Genomic DNA, 21,740 nt, shown 5'->3' on the forward strand with positions numbered 1-21,740 from the left:
TGCTCGGGGCTCAGGTAACGACCAATCACGGCTCAGATTCAGAAAACAGGTCAGCCGTGATTGGTCGTTGTAAGCAGTTGTGATGTCATTTTCAGTCGACAGAAGTAACAAAATGGCCGCCCCCTGAGATGGCTAAAAACAGGTGGATTTTGCTGCTTAACTCATATTCAGAATGGCATGTTTACACTACTAAAGGCGAATAGAACATATTATTGCAAAGAATTTTGGGGGGTTGACTTTGTCTTTAATGTATTGGGCAAAAAAAAAATCTGCTGATTTTTGTCAATTTTAAAAAGGTTGAGGGTTAGGGTTAGTGTTAGGTTTAGGGTTAATCGGTTGGGCGCTAATCATACACTTCCCAGTTGGTGGTTCTTGCGATGCATCTCTGAGCTACGTTTGGTGAAGTGTCTGTATCTGTATCTCCATTCAGAGATACTGATCACATGATATCAGTCCAAACTATCTTAAAGTTGTCCAGTTTTGAATTTGACCAACATGTTTTGTTATGCAAAACTTGACAGTTTAGTTTCAAAGGAGAAAACAGGTTGTTGGTACAGCTGAAACCGGGTCTTCGCTCCACATCTGCTTCAGGCAGTCAGTCCGGCAGTCCGGCAGAAGGGCAGGAGGGCCACTCCACAAGTGCTCTCCACTACTGACACAATTCAGACGCCTTTTGTGCGCCCGACGAGGAGAAACGCGGTCCACTGTTTAGCGTTCCTCCTCCTCCTGCTCAGAAACAATTGGGGAGGGTCTCGCCCGGAGTCGGGTCAACAGAATGGGCTGTGAATCCTGTGCCTCTGAATCCGCTGGGTGGGTGGTCCGGCTAGCTCGCTCACACACATAGAAACGCTCTCCTCCTCCTCCTCCCTCTCTTCTCTCCACGATTAGCTCATCCATTGGGCTCCAGCTCAGCCTGCGAGCTGCTGGTGCCTGAGGCTGGCCATGGATGAGGGTCTTTCTCCAAGGAGCGGATTATTTGGTAACTTGAATGTAAACATGGACACCAGATTTCACATACAGTATCCACGCACGCACGCACACACACACACACACACACATATATATACATATATATATATATGAATATAATTATTTTGTAAAATTGTTGGTCAATCATTGCTAGTTGCTCTCAACTGAATTTGAACATTTCACTAATAAAGGTTGAATAATTTTTATATGAAATTAAAATTGCAACTAACCTTAATGGTAATAATTTAATGTATTTAAACGAATATTGTACATTTAAAAATATATAAATATGACTAACATCTATAATGAGAAAACTGTTTTAATGATTTTTAAACACTACCTGATTCTTTAAAGGTAAATGTGTTTATGAAAGTGTTATTATAATCCAAATAGTAAGATGAAAACTACATTAAAATAAGTCCAAATGATATTTTTAAGTGTTATTGTAATTTACCCCCCCCCCCCCAAAAAAATCTACTGACAATATTTTGGTTTAGAATAACAATAAAATAAAATTTTAAAAACTTGAGAAATGTTGAAAATGTATGTGTGTAGAAAGAACTTGATCTAGATAAATAATCAAGAGTAAATTAAGAGATTGTAATCAAATTAAAAAAAAATATTTGATATATAATTTATTATATTTTAAATTGTAAAATATCTTATGAAATTTCTAAAATAACTTGAATTTATTTCATTAGATAAAGATTAAATAGATTACGCAAATTAACAAAAAAACGAAGTGAATATCATTATTTTTAAACATACTGATAAATATTATTTTTTTAATTATGTGTTTTTTAAAGAAAAGGCCTGGTAAATAATGGTTATTTTTTTAACAATGAATAATAAATTAACAAAAAAATTCAGAAATATCAATTTGAATACAATGGCAATCAAAACTTGCTCATAAAAGATAAGCACCCTTTTTTAAGACCCTGTTGATCAAACTTGACTGTTTTCCTTCCCCTAAACTACAGCGACACCTAGTGAGTAAAAAACAGCACTGACAGATGGAAAAGTACAATTTAAAAAAATGAGAATAGGTTAACAGAAGCTAAAATTATGTCTATTAATTATTCTTTGAATCTCTCCATGTAATAAAACTAAAATTATGCAACATGAGTCCTGCATTGACATTTTAACATTTTAACGAGTCACACTGAAAGAAAATGTTCCTCACGCACAATTAGAAAGTGAGGAAATAAATGCCGAGTCGTGTAATAACTGAAGGCTTCCTGTGGCTTGCAGAACTTTGAAGCAAGACAGGGTGCATCCTGCCGCGACCTGCGGCCTTCATCCTCTTTTTGACTTCCGGCTGCTCCACACTTGCAGCTCGAGGCGAAACGATACACTTGATCGATTTTTTTTTTTTTTTAATTCTTCCATTGTTTTCATGGGCACCATGCTAGCGTTTGCACCGTCCTTGGTTACGCTGGGTAAGAAACCGACTTAATCATGCTAGGTTAGGACTATTTGACTGGACTTAGTTAATAATAATGTCTAGTGATGGAAATACTTTTCCCCATTTTAATTAATTTCATTTGTTTGAATAGAACAGAGCGAGCTTAATAAACAATAGTCTATTAGACTGTTAAGAGAACCCGAAGTTTATATTAATTAGTTATTAATGTATATGGAATGTAACTTATTGATATTTTGATGCTTATTTCTTGAATTCTTTTTGTTGTTGTTGTTAAAGGTACATTTCTTTGATATTTTTCTAAATTAAATCATCACCCATAGCCTAAATCCTTTAAGTTACTCTTGGAAATGCTTTTTTATTCCTCCTTAAAATTTTAAAGATATATTTTAAGTAAAAAAATTAATTATCATAGTTTGTTTTATAGTGACGTTTTCAATCATCGATTGACATGTGGTGATGTAAATGCAATTTATATTTTTTTATAAGTGTAAATGGACATTTTTAGTATAATTTTCATTTTAGTAGTAGTAGTATTTATTTATTTATTTATTTACCCACCCAAACCCTAACCCTTAATATCTTCTCGCAGGTGTGACTTTGGTCTCTCTCGCGACGTCTCAACCGCCTCCCAGTTTGACGACGGAATCCGAATGGCTAAACTTCACGATGGCTGGCACTGAAACTACCAATAACAGCAACAACACCATCATGAGTAACACCATGAGCTATACTAAGGGCAGTGTCACGCCTTGGATGGACCAGAGCGGTATGCTAAACTTTGAAAGTAATCACTTTGTCTTCGGGATGGGTCAGCTATCACTTTGATAATGTGTATACAATGTCAATACAATAATAAAGTCACATTCTGATATTCTTTAAGAAACATTGTAATATTATGTTTATTAAGTCATGTGTTTTTGGACCATAATCGTCCACATTTAAAAAATTACAAATGACTGTTAATTACTGTAAAATACTGTAAAACAATAGTCCCACAAACATTTTTAAAGAATAAGAAGAAAACATGAAACCTTTTTTTGTTGGTTATTTGGAGTCAAATACAAAGTTTCAATTAAAAAAAAAAGTATTTTTGTCATATTATTTATTGATATACTTTTAAAGTAAAAATCGATTACAATATTTTATGTTAGCGGAGCAAGGCTGTATTGTAAGAGCTGAAGAGATGATTCGACACATTCCAATAGCGATTCTTTTTTTATATAACGTGAATACAATATTTTCACAGTAAATTTGCATCAAATTGAAATCATGGAATAAAATACGTTTATGCTGGTTGTTTGGGGACAGTATCACATTTGATACTAGCGTATCAATATTATAATGTAAGAAGTAATGCTGTGATATATTGCTATATTGTGCATTTTCTTTTTAACTTTGCGCGAAATTCCACATGGTACTTTAATTTTCGCGGTTTCAAGCTGGCAGTGACAATATCGGTGTTCGATGCCAGCGTATTGATATGTATTATGTGAGATAAAAACGAGGTGAATTGCAATATTTTTTTCCCACTCCTAACATTGTGTACGATACTAATTCAAACTTTTTTTAGAGACTTACCTATATTTTTTAACCGAAAATGTGTAGTAGATTGAAAACAAAAATTATGACAACAACATGATAAAGCACATTTTCGCTGGTTGTTTGGCATCAATAAAGATAGTTAATGCTGTTTTGATAAGTGTTAAGAGCTAAGTGTTTTGAGTGTATTGTAAGCGATAGCATTACAATAGACTGAGGTATCAAGCATGAAGGCCGTTCAAACTGAATGTTTTTGTTGGACTTTAGATGCTTACTTTTGTTTAAAAAAATGTGTTCTTCACTCCGAATTGTACAAACTTTCTACTTCGGACTGGACAGTATTGATGCAGCTAATGGGATTTTCTTGACCCAGGTAACCAAACTGAAGGCACATCCACAGAGACCACGCCTGCACCCATGCCCACGTCCTTCATCTATTCCACAGAAATGGCGGAAAAGCAGCGTAAGTCACTTTCCTTGTAGATGAGCCACTCAGGACTAAAAAACTAAATTCCATTTTGTCGTTTTTGCTGGAAAGTGATTCCAAATTTGATGGCTGGCACTAAAAGTCTAGTGTAATAGTGGTCTAAGTTGAAACAGCGGTCATATGTATCAATATTTAATGTAAGATGATAAATTGCATTCACTTGAAGACGCTGACCCTGATTCTAACCCACCTATAATAGCTGAGTGAATAATATACTTCAGCGCCAGCCATATGTTGAAATTGCAACTAAACTTAATTTAGGCCATCTAAAAAAATTTTGGCAAAAGCAAAATCTTACAAAGTCTCTCTCTCTCTCTCTCTCTCTCTCTTTCTCTCTCTCTCTTTCTCTCTTTCTCTCTCTCTCTCTCTCTCTCTCTCTCTCTCTCTATATATATATATATATATATATATATATATATATATATATATATATATATATATATATATTTATTTTTTAGTGCTGTCAAGCGATTGCAATTTTTTGATTTTTTAAGTAATTAATCGCAACATTTTCCATAATTGATCGCGAGTAATTGTATTTTTCAAATACATTTTTTTCAAGGCTTGGAAAAAATATTTATCTGAGAAAAATCTTGGAATTAATATGGAAAAAAAAAATAAAAGGATATTTTGATTCAAAGACTGTTCTAATAGCTTTCTTTGATCTTGGAAGACGATTCGTTTCCTGTAAAATACAACAGTTGAACGATACACCACCGACGTACAACTAATGTGGTATTTGAATTTGGATTTGCGAAGTGTGTAAATTATTTTGGATTTTTCCAATGAGTCGTTGAGCAACTTTTTAAAGTTAAACTACGTAAAAGTCCGTCCTTGCAACAGTGACTCTCCTCGAAGTTTGGCTGCACAGTGAGCAGAGGTCAGCTGCTACAGGAAGTACATAAAACTGAGTTAACTGAGTTCATTTTTTTTAGTAAAATTTAAATCAATCTCCATAGTAAATGATTTAACTTTGATATATATTTATATATACTTTATATATATATGTAGATACACACACACACACACACACACACACACCTGGATAATCATTATATTCAGCCATGTATCCTTTTCAAACAGGTACAACCACAGCAAAGCCTTACATTTCCAAAGGCTACGACACCACTGGTGAGTGATCTTCTCCAGTGTATTTTTGAATGAAATGTTATGTCAATTATGAGTGTTGTCATAAATGTTACTATTTTAAAACCAAATCTGTCTCTCCAAGGCATCCTCATACTCATTTTGATTATCGTGGTAGCCATCGGATTTGGGATCGCTTGCTACATCTCCAAGAGGCGAGGACGGGTTAGTACATGAGGCGACAGTCGTTATAAAAAGTCGAAACACCCGTGTTTAAATGCCAGGTTTTTATGATATCGTTGGTGTCGGGCAAAACATCATAAGTCACATTTTGGTGGAATTCATATTTTTTTCAAAAATCTATACTATTGGTCAGTTCACACGCGTGAGTGTTATTTTTACGCATTACTGACAAATCTAAAGTGTTAAAAATGGCTTGATCTCTTTCACGATGCAATGCAAATGGTTGAGCAAACTTGCCATTTTTGGGGTCTCCTGAAAAGTGACTAATTTGGAGGTACAAGGTTTTGGCCCGACACCCAGCGCTAAAAAAAGTGCGACCAAGATAAATCATACCCCAAAAAATAAGTGAAGAAAAGTTTAGTTTTTTTCAAATGATTTTTTTAAAGGTAATATTACAAAAATGAAGCCTTTTTTTCAAAGAAAAAAAAAAAAGTTCTCTATCTCTATCTCTCTCTATCTCGTGAGAACAAAGTCATATTTTTGGAGAAAGAAAAGTTTTATTGTAAAGATTTATTAATAGGAAAAAATATCCTAATATTACAAGTATAACTGTACTCTTTCTCAAAAAAAAGTTGGCCATATTACCACTTCTGTTGACTGAAAATGACATCACAGTTGCTAATGACCAATCACGGCTCACCTGTTTTCTGAGGCAGAGCCATGATTGGTCGTTATCTGAGCCCTGATCAACTGTGGTGTCATTTTCTGTTGGCGGCTAGCTGCAAAATGGCCGCCCCCTGATGGACAAAAACAGGCGGATTTTACTGCTTAACTCATATTCCACAAATGCAATATTAATCAAATTGCTATTTTTTGACAAGTGGGGCCGCATAGAACATATTCTTGTAAAGAACATTTTTGTGTTGACTTCGTCTTTGAGATCAAATCAAATTTTTAATCAAATTTTACGTCATGTTACAATACTTTGTTTTGTCTTTCAGCGCTATACTGTCGACTTCTCCTCGAGAACAGATGAAGCCGGCGTTCCTTTGAGCCCCGCGGAGCCCATGTTAGCCAATGACAGTGCGCCACACAATGGTGAGTCTACACACTGACTACATACTGTGGATAGAAAGTCAACACACCCCTGAACACACCTTTGAAATGATTTATCTTGATATCGTTTTCTTTTATATCACAAAACTTGGTATTCGAAAGGGTGTATGCGTGTGTTCACATATATATATATATATATATATATATATATATATATATATATATATATATATATATATATATATATATATATATTTATATATATATATATATATATAGGGGTGTACTGATACATGGGGGTGTATTAATACGTTTCGGTATGGCATGTTCCGTTCGGTCCACCTGCGTTTGGTTCGGCCCACATATTAGCGCGAGCTTACGCACGGGCGCTATTGACTGTTGCACGCGGGAGAGGAGGGCGGCGGCACTAAAGAGTGAAGATGAGCCTGTGTCTTCATGTCGCCTCCCAAGCAGTCGCGCGCGGTGTCTCTGCTTTTTGCTTGCAGCCCCCTTCTGCCCGAGTGAAGCAGCGTGAGAATGACAAAAGCCCTCATCGAACAGCGAACGAAAAATTCCAGCGAGACTGACTGCACAGCCAAGAGTGTGGCTGCATTGGAACGTGCCATTTCGGTTACCTTCCAAATTGGACGGCACGTTCTAAACCGAAAATCTGGGGCACTCCTCATCCAAATAATTGTGCACATCTCATTTCCACTTCAGTCTCTGTAAATATCCTGACTGGTGTTTAATGCCTCGCCCGTCCAAACCGTGATCAGCAAAGAAGCAGTGTTTTGTTTTGTTTTTTTAAGCAAAGAAGCAGTGTGCACTGGTTCCATATAAATCAGCCACGCAGAGGTTAATCCTTTTGATATGTTGAAGTGGGCATTAGTAGAGATGTCCACATACATTTTGGTGCCAATTGATCACCGTTTTTGGACGTTATAAGCAATGAAAGTACAATGATTTCCAATAGGAGAGTTTGGAATCGGTCCCTCGCGTGACTCAGGCCAAACAAGGTTAGAACGGTAGGGGCCGCGGCCATTCTGCTTATTAACAAGGGCCGTGATTCATAGAGTCACTTATTTCCTAATTTCTCCCAAATGTATTGAGAAAATAGAAAATGACAACTTTTTTCATTTTCCTGATCAAAAAATATATAAAATGAACTTGTTAGTGAAAACGTGGCCCCACCGTCCCTTTAAGAAAAAAAATTTATGATTTGTGATTTAGCGTACCGTTACACCCCTTTTATATATATATATATATATATATATATATATATATATATATATATATATATATATATATATATATATATATAAAAACTGTATGTATACATTGACCTTCCAGGTTTGCAAACATTTGAAAGTGGAGAAAGGAGGAGGTCAAAAGAGGAAAACGAAAGAGAAGCACCAAAACACGAGGAAGGCGAGCCAAAAGGTGAGCGTGACTGTGTGATGAATTAACTTCCTCTTTCTTAAGATTGACCTCAATAAAAAAGGGAAGTGCACTTTACTGTACAACAGTTTTCCCCACATTGTTACATATCAACTTGAAAATTCTGTTCACGGATTTGTTTTCATTTTTAACTCATGGGGAAGATTCTAAAGTTGTTGAAACCATCAAAGCATTGTGTCACCCGTATAAGACATTTAATTACAGAAAATGTTTGTTTTGTAAGTGTAAAAAAAAAAAAAAAAACAACAACAACAGTTAAACAATTCTATAGATTTTGAGGTTTTGCTATAAAAGAGCCGCAAAAAGTGAAACCAATGATAAAGCGTGTAAACATGTAATATGCATTTTTGGTGTAGTTTTATAGATAAAAAAAATAAAGACATATTTAGAGTATTTAGAGTAAAATTGTAAAAATAAAAAACAAAAGACTATTATTTTAAGTGTTATAGTTACAGCTTAATTTCAAGGATTAATGTTGACTATTTTTCATTCTAAGAATTTGGGGGTGAGTCCAATTACAAGAAGAAAATCAAAATCTATTTTTTAAATAATTTTTTTCATGCACTGTTTCAAATTTATTCTTGTGATATTTCCACTTCATTCCCATAATTAAAAAAAAACATTTCAATATTTTTTACCTAAATAAGGTTGAAATATTTTGAAAATTCTCATTGTTTTTATTCTCCTGATATTTCAACTTTATTCCCCAAAATATAACTTTATACATTTACGACAAGAATAAAGTCAAAATATTTAGATTTCATTATAATAATTATGACTACTAAAATAATTATTATATAAATGAAGATGGATAATATTTATTCTAAAAGATTCATAAAATTAACACCTTTTTACGCAAAATTTCCACTTTTTCTTCTAACATCTTAATGTAATTCTCATAAATTCGACTTAACTATTATATTCATAACAAGAATAATGTCAAAATATTTTTTTTTAATTTTCATAAAATACTGACTTTCTTTTTATAACAAATTTTATTCTCAGAATGTTTTAGCTTTATTCTCCTAATATTTCAACTTTTTCCCCTTAAGTACGACTTTATTCCGATAACAATCACAAGACTAACACAGATTTTTTAAATTTTAACATTTTATTTGAATAAAACTACGATTTTCTTTTCACATAAAAAACGTCACTTTATTTTCATAATGATTACTTTTTCCACATAATATTGCAACTTTATTCCCTCTTCCCTAATATTTGGACTTTTTACCCCAGAAACGCAAGTTTATTAACAGAGCTGGGCATCGCCTAACCGCCACTGAGTTCCCATCTGCATATTTAAACGACCCCCGTGGTCCCAGTCCATCTCTCGTCGGCGACAGCCAATTGGCGTCGAGAACGTAATCTTCATGTCACACGCAGGCGCCGTACAAGCAGACAGACCGTGAAACAAAGAAAAAATATCAAACAAAAACAACTGACACACACACACACGCGCACCGTTCTGGTGGTGAAATAAAAACAATATGGGGCACGTGTCATTGCGTCTGCATGGTTCCTTACTTGGCCACGTGTCAGGTGTGCGACACCTGGATGTGACATGGTACAGTTTAATTCCGTTCTCGACAATAGTGTTTTCATAAAACTTCCTTTTTTTTTTCATGATCCCCACTTGATTCTCTTAATATTATAACTTTGTTCTGGTGAGGTCTAACTGTGGCCGTGCTATGCCGTAATGCCGTTTACCACATGAGGGACCCATTTGACAAAAGGGGGCTACTGTGTGAACAACTGCTGCTTACTTTCTTTCTTTTTTTTCTTACATTTCTATCATCTTGCAGTTACCACTTCATAACACAGTCACAGTCATAACACAGGAAAGGCTTTGTCCTTATATGCTATCTTACACACTATATTTGATTTCCAAATATTATACAGTATAATATATTAATACTAATATCTGATTTCCAAATATTATACAATATAATATATTAATACTAATATCTATCTTTCTATCTATCTATCTATCTATCTATTAAGTTTCTTTCTTTCTTTCATTCTTTCTTTCTTTCTTCCTTCTTCCTAGGGTGAGTTAACATTCACCGGGGATCGTGTTTGAGCTTGCCTCACGGCCTTAAGGCAACTTTTTATCTCAGTGGACAGTGTTGATGGCCACTTTGGAAGGAGAAGGAACTGTCCTCCTCTTACGGGAAACAAGTCATTAAAGCATGAACGGGACCAAGTGAGCATTGTGAGTGAACAAAAAAATTGATTGGAGTGCAATAAAATTTGGATTCAGACGTTAAGTTGGGGAACCAGACCTTTAATACAGTAATCCAATTTACAAATTAGATGGTCTCTCAAACTGTAATGCTTCACTTTAATCAATTTCTTTGTCTTCATCGTGATTTCAAAAACGACACTTTGATGGAACAAAGCTTTGACAAAATGAAAGTGATGAAACAAAAACGAAACTTTGACAAACAAAACTTTAACACATTCAAATTGAAAAAATGCTAATGAAATAAAACTTTGGCAAAAGAAAACTGATGAAAAAAACATCTGACAAAATATATCGACAAAACAAAACATTTACAAGATTCTGCTTTGTCAACAAAACCTTTTATTAAAAACACCAAATCTCAAAACAAAACTTGGACACAAAGAAAATTCTACAAAATGAAACAGACTAAATACATCTTGACAAATTCCAAACGTTATTGAATCAAAACCTTCACAAAACAAAATTGATAAAAAAAAATTAAAAAAACATTTGACCAAACCTTTGATGAAACAAAGTTATGATCAACAAAACTGGATAAACCAAACACTGTCAAATATTCAAAACTTGGGCCAAACAAAACTTTGACAAAACAAATATTTTACAAAATTCTTCTTTGACAAACAAAAGTTGAACATATGAAAATTTGATTAAAACTACAGATGTTTGATAAAACAAAACTTTAACACCTAACAAACTTAAGAACATTTTTGACAAAATAAAACCTTTTATTAAAAACAAATCTTGAAATAAAACATGGGCACAAAGAAAATTTGACTAAATGAAACAGACTTTTTGATACATTTTGACAAATTCAAACTGACAAAACAACAATGAAACAAACCTTACGAATAAAAATGACAAACAAAACTTCGACAAATGAAAATTGATTAAAAACCCAAACATTTTGACGAAACACAATTGACAAAACTTTAACAAAATTAAGCAAAGGTTTGACAAAACTTAACTTTTTTACAAAATGAAACATTGACAAATAAACTAAATTTTGACAATATATTTTGTCATATTATAGCATAACCGTGAATCCCATATTTTGACATACATTTGACAAACATTAACTTTGTCTCAAAAATTTTCAAAACTCCATTCTTATCAGTTCATTCTGATCAGTTTTTTGTAATGCTGTGATACCTTGTAATGACATTGGTCTTCGTCTCTGCTTTCCCTCCACATACTGTAACCCACCGCCAATACCTCCCCAACCTCCCGTTCTCAAAATTACATGTCCGCCTTAATTTCCCACAGCATCCAACAGCTGCAGCATGCAGCTGCAGTCTGAGCTGTTCACTAATTAGACTTCTCGTTGGCCGCATACAGACTTCTGTAGGGGAAGGGGTCTGTTAAGATATTTGTACTGTTACCCAAGTATCGCTTTGAGGTACTCTTATACAAGACTATTGGATAGAAATCTCTGTGTCAAAATGCAGAACTTTGATTTGCTGTCCTGGACAATGCTCTATTCTCCAAGTGCACAGGAAGCATTAAGAGAGCGTTTACTGTGTGTTTATTGTCCCTTTACAGCTGAAGATGAAGATGAGTCTGCATCTCCACCAGCAGACGATTCACAGAACAAAGCCCAAAATGCAGAGCCGGTGAAACCCGACGAATCAGACCAACAAATCTCCGATGGGACCGTTGATGAGACTCCGAAGAATGAGAATAACAGCAACAACTCTGACGTGACGCAGAGGAAAGGTCGCATGTCCGATACAAACGCAGCTGTCAAATCATTTGACCTGAGGTGGTAAAAGTACAGTGCGGCAACATAACGTTGTAATGCTACAGTATTTAATCACCTTAGTTCCTCTTAAGCAACGTATCATGTTTCAACACTCTTTTTAGACAAAAAAAAAACAACAGTGTTGCAATATGTTCCACATCGTACAATGTTGTTGAGTAAACTTGAAACCATTTTGATACGGTTCATGAAATACAATAAGCGTTATTTTGAAATTATGTACTGTGTTTCCCCCCACATATTCACTCAATTATTTGCTATTGCCTTGTGGAAGAGTATTGCTTTATTGCCCTATCTTGGTGCTAGGAAAGTCTGTCAAAGTCACCATCTTGTGGTATTGGCAATTTTAAACCATGATGGGGGGTAATCAATTCCGAATTGTCGTTATACAGACGGAACACTGTATTGCGTATTGTAGTATTACATAATATTACGCTCCAAACAATGTGGAGAATTATGTTAAAACATTATGACAATGAAGTCAGTTTCTGAGAAATGTAGGGAAGTCATTTTCAAAATCTGAATCAATTTTCTGAAGGACTATTTGAGCCACACACACAAAAAAAACGTTGAATTACGAGATTGGTTTTTTTTTTATATATCTTGAAAGACTCAAAAAAAGAACTACAAAAAAAAAAACAACTCAGAATCATACAAAAAATAAAATAATGTGAATAAAGGTATTTTGAGGTGTTTTATTTTTCACACAAACTTTTTTGCCACAAGTTGTTGTAATGTTATAAGAAAAAGTTGTAATCGAGAAATGCCAGAATAGTAAGAGAAGCAAAATGTAATTCATGACAATGAAGTTAGGTTTTTGGGGACAAAAAAGTCATCATCTTTTGAGAATATTTAGATCACATCCAAATTAAATCTCCTACCGAAACAATTTTAAATAAATTACGAGAATAAATGTATGTTTATAGGAATAAGGTTGTAAAATTCCAATATTTTCTCGCAATTTTTCATTCCTAAATTGAGTACTTTTTTCAAATTCATGAATCGTTTTTAATATTTTATTTTTCTGTATGTCTTTTGCAACCTTGTCCATTCTGACCCAAACTTCACAATTGTCCAGAACGAAAAGCAGTCTTAAAATGAAGTTATGCGAACCATGCCAGTCGTTTGTCTGGTTAGCTTTACCTCACATTGTATCAGAATTACATTGTATATCGTAATAGTTCAGACATACGGCATTTTAAAGTTAGTTGGTGAGTTTGATGAGGAAGACATTTAGGGAGCAAAGAAACGTTCATCAGTATGCTTGTTAGTTCATTTGTTTCTTCCTTCATTGGTCGGTTGGCCAGTTTGTTAGTTAGTGAGCTAGCTAGCTAGTTCGCTAATTGAATTGTCTGTAGGATGTACAATATATATCCTACATTGGGATGTAGTATGTAAATCCCACGTTGTTGCCTACATGTAGGATGTAGGATGTACATTGCCACCCGAGTTGTTACACTGGTTAATCTCACATTTGTTTGTCATTGAAACAGATTTCAAATTGGCTACCCTCTTTTGGGAGATTTCCCTCAACAGCCAGGTATGAGAAATGATGCCCCCACTTGGTCTTTGTGCTGATCTTCATAAAACACGGTAAGTCACGCCATGGCTTACATCTGACCAGCTCAGCTAGTAGTAACAGGAGATGGGTCTGCATAAATCCAGAATCTACTTAAAACCGTTGGACAGAGTGTGTCCCTCTATGCCTACAAGTGACGTATTACTAGATGCAAATATAGACTACACCTATCAATCTTTCAGCAATACCTTTATTTGAGTAGCTATACTCAAAGTGAGGCTAGCTTTAAAAATGCATTTACATGCTGTCAAAACAACAGGTGGTGCGATAAATTGTAACTGTATGTTTAACTCAATTAGATTTCGGCTACCTGAACTCTACGTTAACCCCAACATTTTAACCTTGATCCTAATTCTACCCTACCGCACCATTTTCTGGATAGCTAATATGACTACTTATTTGCTGACATACCATAATTCTACTGGTAATGCTAATGCAGCTAAAATTACTCGCATAGACATAACTTCACCGTTAAATTTTGTAGTTGACTTAAGCACCGCTGTGTCTTGTTAACACTACTGTTAATCTTCACGATCTGTGTAGCTAGGATTGCTAATGCGACTTGCTAACATGCCTTTTGACCTTACTACTTATGTTTTTACTGTAGCAACCATTATTTGCTTACAGAAGTACTTACTGTACTATACCTAATGTAGGCCTAAGTACTTAACACACCTTAGCCTAACTACTCCAATAGGTAATGCTAAAGTGTACTAACACACCATTGCCACATGACCAACTGTGTGGCTAAATTAGCTAATGCGAAAGGCATATACATAGCTTTCCCTAGAGCAAATATCACTAACTTTGAACACGACTGTTGAAAAATAAAATGACTGTGCATATAAACTGCTTTTGCAGCATAAGAAAACAAAATAACAGGTGTGATGTGATTAGATAGCTACCTTCATTTTTAACGTTTGCCCACTTTTGTTTAATGTTTTTTTTCTTCCTACAATTTAATGGTTTGTGCTCGGAAAGGGTAGACAATGAACAGCTGTTCACTCACGAGGGGAGGGCACTTCCCGACCATCCTTCGCCAGCTGTGCTGCGTTATTACCTAGCCTCAACTACGTATCCTGCACTTGCGTTGCTAGTCTGTTACTGTTTTATAGGCTACAATAACATTTGTTTGCCGTAAAGTGAGCAGTAAGATCCTTGACCTGTCTGCGACCCAACAATAGGAATCACCCTCTATAAGTAACTCCTATACACTTAAGAGACTATTTTGTCCGTGGAAGTCCAGCAATAGTTTTCCCTCGACTTTGACGAGCTGTCAAACATGAAAGCGGGAAAATAACATGCTGCGCTTCCCTGCTTCCCTAATTATGTGGCTGTAGTTTATGACTTGTCAGCGAACAAGCATTACTCGACAGCACCCCACTGACGAACGGCCTTAAAACGCTACCTCTTTTTTTGTGTTTCCGGCTCCCAAAACCCGGTGGAATTAAGTGAAGATGTGACTTTATTCCACAAATGATTCAACATGTTCTCTCACGGGCTCGTAACGATGACTTCAGTCATATTTTGGAATTAGTTTTGTCATTTCTCCTTTGACAAATCCCAAGACTGTTCACTTTGCATTCGCTAAAATTGTAAATTTGTGAAAAGAAACTTTTTGAAGAAATTTTGGTGTAGATGGATGGAGGCGGAAGTCTAATGCTGTGTTTGAAAGTCACTTTAGTAAAATTAGCTACACAAGGTCTGATTTCTAAGTCAGTGATGGTGGCACATTTGTCTGACTTTGAAGCAGGAAGCGTGGGTCCATTTCCCACTCACTGATGGTGTGAATGTGAGATTGAATGGTTGTCTGTCTCTTATTTCAAGAAACTGACTGGCATTCAGTCCACTAGTCCAGGATGTTGTTGGCCGGAATACAGATGAAAGACGGATTAAATACATGGGCTATGCCTAGTCCTTCTATTTAAATTTTTTTTCTGTCATTCGTCAAACATCATCAAAACGGTCGTCCGTCTTAGGCGGAAAGACGGACCGCTCCGTCACATAGACGGAATGCCCAGCCCTGTTTATTAGACATATTGTCGCTGTCATGTGAAAAACACATATCAATTTTTTTTCATTTTCTTATTTTTACATGAATCATGTTTCCGCGTTTCAGACATCGCATTAAATTGAAAAATAAAAAAGTTTCCAAAATTGCAGATAAGTGTTTTTCACAGCGACAATATTCTGAACATAATGGAGACTAATTGTTTGTTTTGAAAGCGGCGAACAAGGTCAGCAGGATCATATGGCACATTGTGTAATGTGCACTGTTGTGCTGTTGACACCCTTGTTCTATAAGGGAAAAAAAAAATCTGGTCCCACCAGTTCTCTCCCGGTGACGGTCAGGTTGAAGTGTGTTGCCAAGATGGAGGGTCACGACAAGCTAATGACAGGTTACACAGGGAGAATAATTTGGCCACACTGATGGAGTCAATCAGCTCACATTCCTCGTTTCCCAGTCAGCAAGTCCCTGCAGATATGATGGTGGTGGGCTTGCCAGCTGGATGGGACAGTCCTAATTATTACTGTCTAGTAATGTGTTTGCATGTGGCCTTAGTACCTCACGTTAAGCAACATAAGCTACACAAGATGGCGACATCCACGGTGCATCAGTAAGGAAAGGTACTGTCGGGGAGACTGGGGTAAATTGAGCATAGGGGCAAGTTAAGACATCCCTTGTTCCTAAGAAACTATATAAAACAAAAATTCAGTATGTGCCTGAATGTTGTGGAACCTGTGAAAGTAAGATCGACAGGACAGAAGTAAAAAAAAACGTTTTTCACTCATGGAAGTAAATGTGCTCTATCATAATGTTCATGATGATTGTGCAAAAACTAAAGTAAGTTTTAAATTCGTTTTATACAAACTGTAAGTCAGGATATCTATGAGCTACACAAGGGGGTGCTAAAGCTAGCATAAAAGTGCACCATATTAGCTGTGGTGATTAATAAATTATATTTTGGTTGGTTCATATATAACAGACAATCGAGATTTTAGGTTGTTTATTACCTGTTTCGGCGTGTACTTCCGCCTTCATCAGAGTGTCACTGGTGTGGTTGTGATGCGTCTTTGACAAAAGACAAAAATATAGATAACAAGGAAGACAAAATGAACTTAATACAACGATTAATAAATTATTTATGGTCGCCATGCATGGGATAAATTGAGAAGTATGGGCAGGGGCAAGTTGAGCCTGTGGCTCAACTTCCTCCATCTAATTTATTAGTGGATTTTGGCTGAAAAGCAAGTAGGGGTGTCAAGCTCTTCAATAAAAAACAATTTGATATGTATCTTGATACATGGGGTGCAGTACGATTCAATGACGGTACAATTATAAGTGGAATGATTTGATTCAGTCCAATTCAGTAGGATTACGATTTGATTCAATATGGTACGGCTCAATTTGAGAGGGTATAATACAATTCGGTTTTTTGTTGTTGTTGTTGTTAAAAGTAGAAAATAATTTTACAATATGAATTAACTTGTCAGCACTGTAAATGAGAGACTTATCAAAGACTAGCCAAGTGAGTTTAGAGTTGGACTACGGTAATTTATTAGTGTATTTTTGGCCTTATAGCAGCTAGGGGTGTGCATCTCTATATGACAGATTTGATTTTGTGTGAAAAAAATAATTTTCGGATTGGTTTTCGTTACAGCCCTAATAGCAAACTAATAAATGTGAGCTCCAACAGAGCTTTCATCATTGACATTGTCACAGCACTGACGAAAATACATCTTTGGACTAAACCTTAATATAATGTGTCCATTGAAATGTTTGCAAATGTTTATGGACACACATTTTTTTGAAACAATGAAACATTGAAACAACAGGACAAATCATGAACCGACGCCCCTGAGGGAATGTTGCAATTTGCGGACTATTCTCGCTAAAACGCGTAAATCACATCAACGGCAGCGTGGTAGGATTATGTCAGCTAGCCTCTTGCTCAAACAGCTGTTTCTGAGTGGGGATCAAAGTTCACAGCAGAGGCCACATAAACTTGGCCGAAGCAGAAGTTCAGAGTGGGCAAAAAGCAGGTGATGGCTGTGATCATGTGACTCATGATCTCTTTCTTTCTTTTTCCAGGTTAAGAGACTAACAACGGCAGAATGAAGCAATTTATTTGTGATAATAATTCATCTTAGGTAGATTAAAGGGTTAAATATTTGAAAACGTTTTATAAACGACTCTCTTAACATCAATCTTGTGCTTTACGCTATTCCATTCATGTGTTATAAGTGAAAGAGCGTAAGGATACTTACACGTGACATTCTAACATGTAAAAAAAGAAAAAAGATTGAAAATCAGATTTACATTATGTTGTGTTTTTTTTGTATTTGTATAATACTATTTTGGAGATCATTTTTGTCAGATGTTGCAATGAGAGGGAGGCTATATATATTTGTATATGCTCATATGCGTCTTGTCATAATGCTGTAGTGTTTTGTCACTGTCCAATAAAAAATATGTTACTCCCTTTTTTTGTGTGTCTTCTGTCCAAAACACAACTATAAATGTTAACTATAAACTATAAAAATACTTAACAAAAAAAAAAATCTCATGATATGGAGATATATGATTTTGGAAAACTGCTGTCCAATGGAAAGCATGTACCTCAAGATTTTTTGTTTGGTGAGTAAAGAAGTCAGCATATTAATGTGTTGTGTCATAACATTTGCAGTATGATGTTTTCTTTGGGTTAGCATGTTAGCTATGTGGCTAACATTTGTTTAACCAATGTATAAGTTCCGCTATTAGTAGCGAGCAGTTTTCTTTGTTGTTGCTGGAAAAAGGTCAACATTTCAATTTGAATGTGTTGTTGTGTCATGAATTGAATCCGCTGGCAAAAAATCCCAGAGGGTGCTCAGCACACCTTCCTCCAGGATTATGTATCATCTTTCCCCTTCACAGCGTTACATTTCCTAGCGTTTGGTTGCAATCCAATGGTTAAAAGCAGCCTGTTTCCATGGGCCAGGATCTATATCAATCCGCCCGCGGGATGCTTGAATCGGCTGTTGAGCAGGTGAAAATTCGGAGGTGCGCTCGTGACGGAAGCAGCCGACCGCAGTCATGGTCGGCCCGCATCGAAGCGGAACCCAAACCTCTTCCTCCTCCCCAACCAAGCATCTCCGGTCTCAGTAGCCATCGCTATTTATATGCCATGTATATTTACAGGACGGATATTTAGCATGCGACCGCACAGTTGAAGCTATCTTTTCAGGAGTTCATAAAGAAAGGTCTTGTTCATTTACAAGCAACAGCTCATTATTACAATTTTTTATCATTTTTGTAGGGTGTGTTCGGGGGTGCGCACACCCTAAGTGTGACCAATAGCCCGCTTGGGGTAACGATCACCTTATATAAGAGTGCATAGGAGAAGAAGTATGTTAGGTCAAAAATATAATGGACTGTTATAATGATAATTTGGGAAGAGAGGGGAGTGCGTGAAATCCTGAGGGTGCACGGAAATAAAGGCCATCTGGTATAATAGTAATATGTGGGGGGCGGAGGTGGTGCGTGAGATGAAAAGTGTAATGGCAGACTGGTAAAATAACTGTGTGCAGGGGAAATGGGATGCATGCAACCTTGGGGGTGCGGAAGTGTTATGGCGGTTTGGTATGATGACGTTTGTGGGGCAGGTGCAGTTTTAGCAAGGGTGGGCTTAAGCCTTGAGTCACTCAGCAGCACTTTTCAGAGGTGAGTGAGATTAAAAAAAAAAGTGTAATGGTGACATGGTACAATCGTCATGCGTCAAGTGGAGACTTAATTGGGTACATATGGGTTTGGATCTGTGAATACGGGGGAAAAAGGGGTGCGCCTGGTGTGTGTTTCATCGCCACTGTGATCGACTGTGTTCGATTTTCGTGTATCCGCTATTTGCTTTATTTGCATGATATTTTTATGGACCAAATATCACTGTAATATCCCAAGTTTGTGCGTGCACCCTTGGGAATTCAATTTATTTGACATGCTATGTTTGCATTATTAAAGACTTAATTGGTGATGTACGGGATTAGGTTTGACTATGTGGGGGGAGAAGCGGTGTGCCAACACTGTTGGAATGTTAACAGAGTTGCGTTTCTAGAGGTTTTCTTCAGGTTTTTGAATTCATCTCTGTATTGTCATATTATCGTTGATCTTCAGAATATTTTCAATCATTTTGTTGTGTTTTTTTTTTATTTATTGTTAAGCATGATGATGTAATTGGCTAAATACAGGTTTAGAATTGCCAATTCTGTCAAGATGTTGACGGGGGTGCAATCGCTAACAAGTCCACTGACCGAATGACCTGGGTAGGACGGCTGTGATTTATTCCCGCCGCTAACGACGTATTCACCACACACCTTTTACCACTGGGACACACAGCTGTACAGCTGGACCAATGCGTCTTGTCCGCGATGCTCGTGGGAGATAAGTCAAGTGGTCGCGCTCAGAATGTAGAGATTGATGGCCGAAATGTTGCGCTCATAAAGTGAAAACATCAATTTAAGCCTCTGTCAGTGAGCTCACCCTGTGGAATGCAGCTCATTCATTTAAGGACACTGCACCAATTTGCCACTGGGCAAATTAAAACAAGCTATTGATACCTCAGCAACCTTAGTGTGTTTGTAAATTAATTATGCAGCAAGCTAGCTTTGAGCATAATGCTAACTAAAATATGATCATGTTTGCTAACGCTAAAAACAAAGAATGTCACTAAAATAACAGCGTTGATTATTTTCAAATAACCCCAAAGTAACCAAGTAACGGTCACTTTAATGCTAAGTTTATAACTGGCGTTGCTGCTGTTAACTCTTTTTCCGATAATCACGCCAGAAGCGTCGTTGTAATTAGTCAGCGAAAATGTATTTTGACTCAATAAAGACTTTTTTTGTGAAAAATTCACCCAAAAATAAAGCACAATCTAGGGCAGGAATGTCCAGCTCCGGTCCTCAAGGGCTGCTGTCTTGCCCGTTTTCCATCTCTCCCAGTTGCACCACACCTGATTCAAATGATGAGCTCATCAGCAAGCTCTGAAGAAGCATGATAACGATCCTGACCATTTGAGTTTGGACCGTTTGGACACCCGTGTTTTAGGGGGTAACTTTTGCATAATCAGCAAATATATGGAACAAAACATAGTTTGATTTTCCCCTCTTTTTTCTTTTATGATATTGACTGTACAATTTTTGTCTTATCATTTTATGTAACATAGTTATATAATAAAAGGTGAAGTCAGCCCAAACATTAAGAATATGTTCTATCCAGGCCCACTAGTGTCCAATGTATTATTTTTTTTTTTTAATTAAAGTGAATTTTTATGTTGATTAACTGGGCATGTCACAAAAAAGCGGCAGAAGTCTTGGGATGTTTTTTTTAAATGATTATTTAAAATTAGTAATATAAAATAATGTACTTAAAAAACAAAAAGAGGCAAAAGCACCCTATATTTTTATAAATTAAAAAAATACAATTGGAAAATGCTTTCGTTTTTTTTAAGTGGCTGGAAATGACACAAAATAAATAAAAAAATTATTCTAATGTTTTTTCTATAGAATTTTTAAATGGATTGAAGTATTAAATATATAGCTGCAATTATTTAAAAAAAGTGGCATAACACTTGAGATATTTTCAGAACAATATAAAAAAAAAAAAAATTAAACCAAAATCATGAAAAACTCAGTTAACTATTTAAATATAATTTTACAAATTATAGAGAAATTTAAAAACCCAATTTGAATTATTAATTCAAAATATAATTTTAAAAAGATGTAATAAGCAAAAAAACTTTTTTTTTTAAATCTCCCAATTTTTTACTAAAATTTAAACCATTAAAGTTGGTCAGAATGTTTCAAAATACGCTACAAGATACCACGATCTTTAGAATGGTGCCAAATAAACTTCCGCCATGATGGGAATGTGAGCGAAATCCAGGAGTGAGTGAGTATAAATAAAACTCTTGGTGT

General features: G+C 35.8%; 1 protein-coding gene across 1 annotated transcript; it reads left to right on the forward strand.

Annotated features, from left to right (window-relative positions):
- The first annotated feature begins 2,220 nt into the window (after positions 1-2,220).
- LOC147146042 (uncharacterized) lies at positions 2,221-18,273 on the forward strand. The gene is made up of 10 exons (XM_086034724.1): positions 2,221-2,408; positions 2,985-3,161; positions 4,308-4,397; positions 5,505-5,552; positions 5,653-5,732; positions 6,692-6,788; positions 8,097-8,186; positions 11,992-12,165; positions 13,702-13,801; positions 17,881-18,273. Exons 1-9 carry the CDS (start codon positions 2,366-2,368, stop codon positions 13,752-13,754), a joined length of 852 nt encoding a protein of 283 aa, XP_085890850.1. The 5' UTR covers positions 2,221-2,365; the 3' UTR covers positions 13,755-13,801; positions 17,881-18,273.
- Positions 18,274-21,740: the final 3,467 nt, after the last annotated feature.

Source organism: Filicampus tigris, chromosome 6 (assembly GCF_054856515.1).
Source record: "Filicampus tigris isolate MCC_2025a chromosome 6, RoL_Ftig_1.0, whole genome shotgun sequence".
NCBI lineage: Eukaryota > Metazoa > Chordata > Actinopteri > Syngnathiformes > Syngnathidae > Filicampus > Filicampus tigris.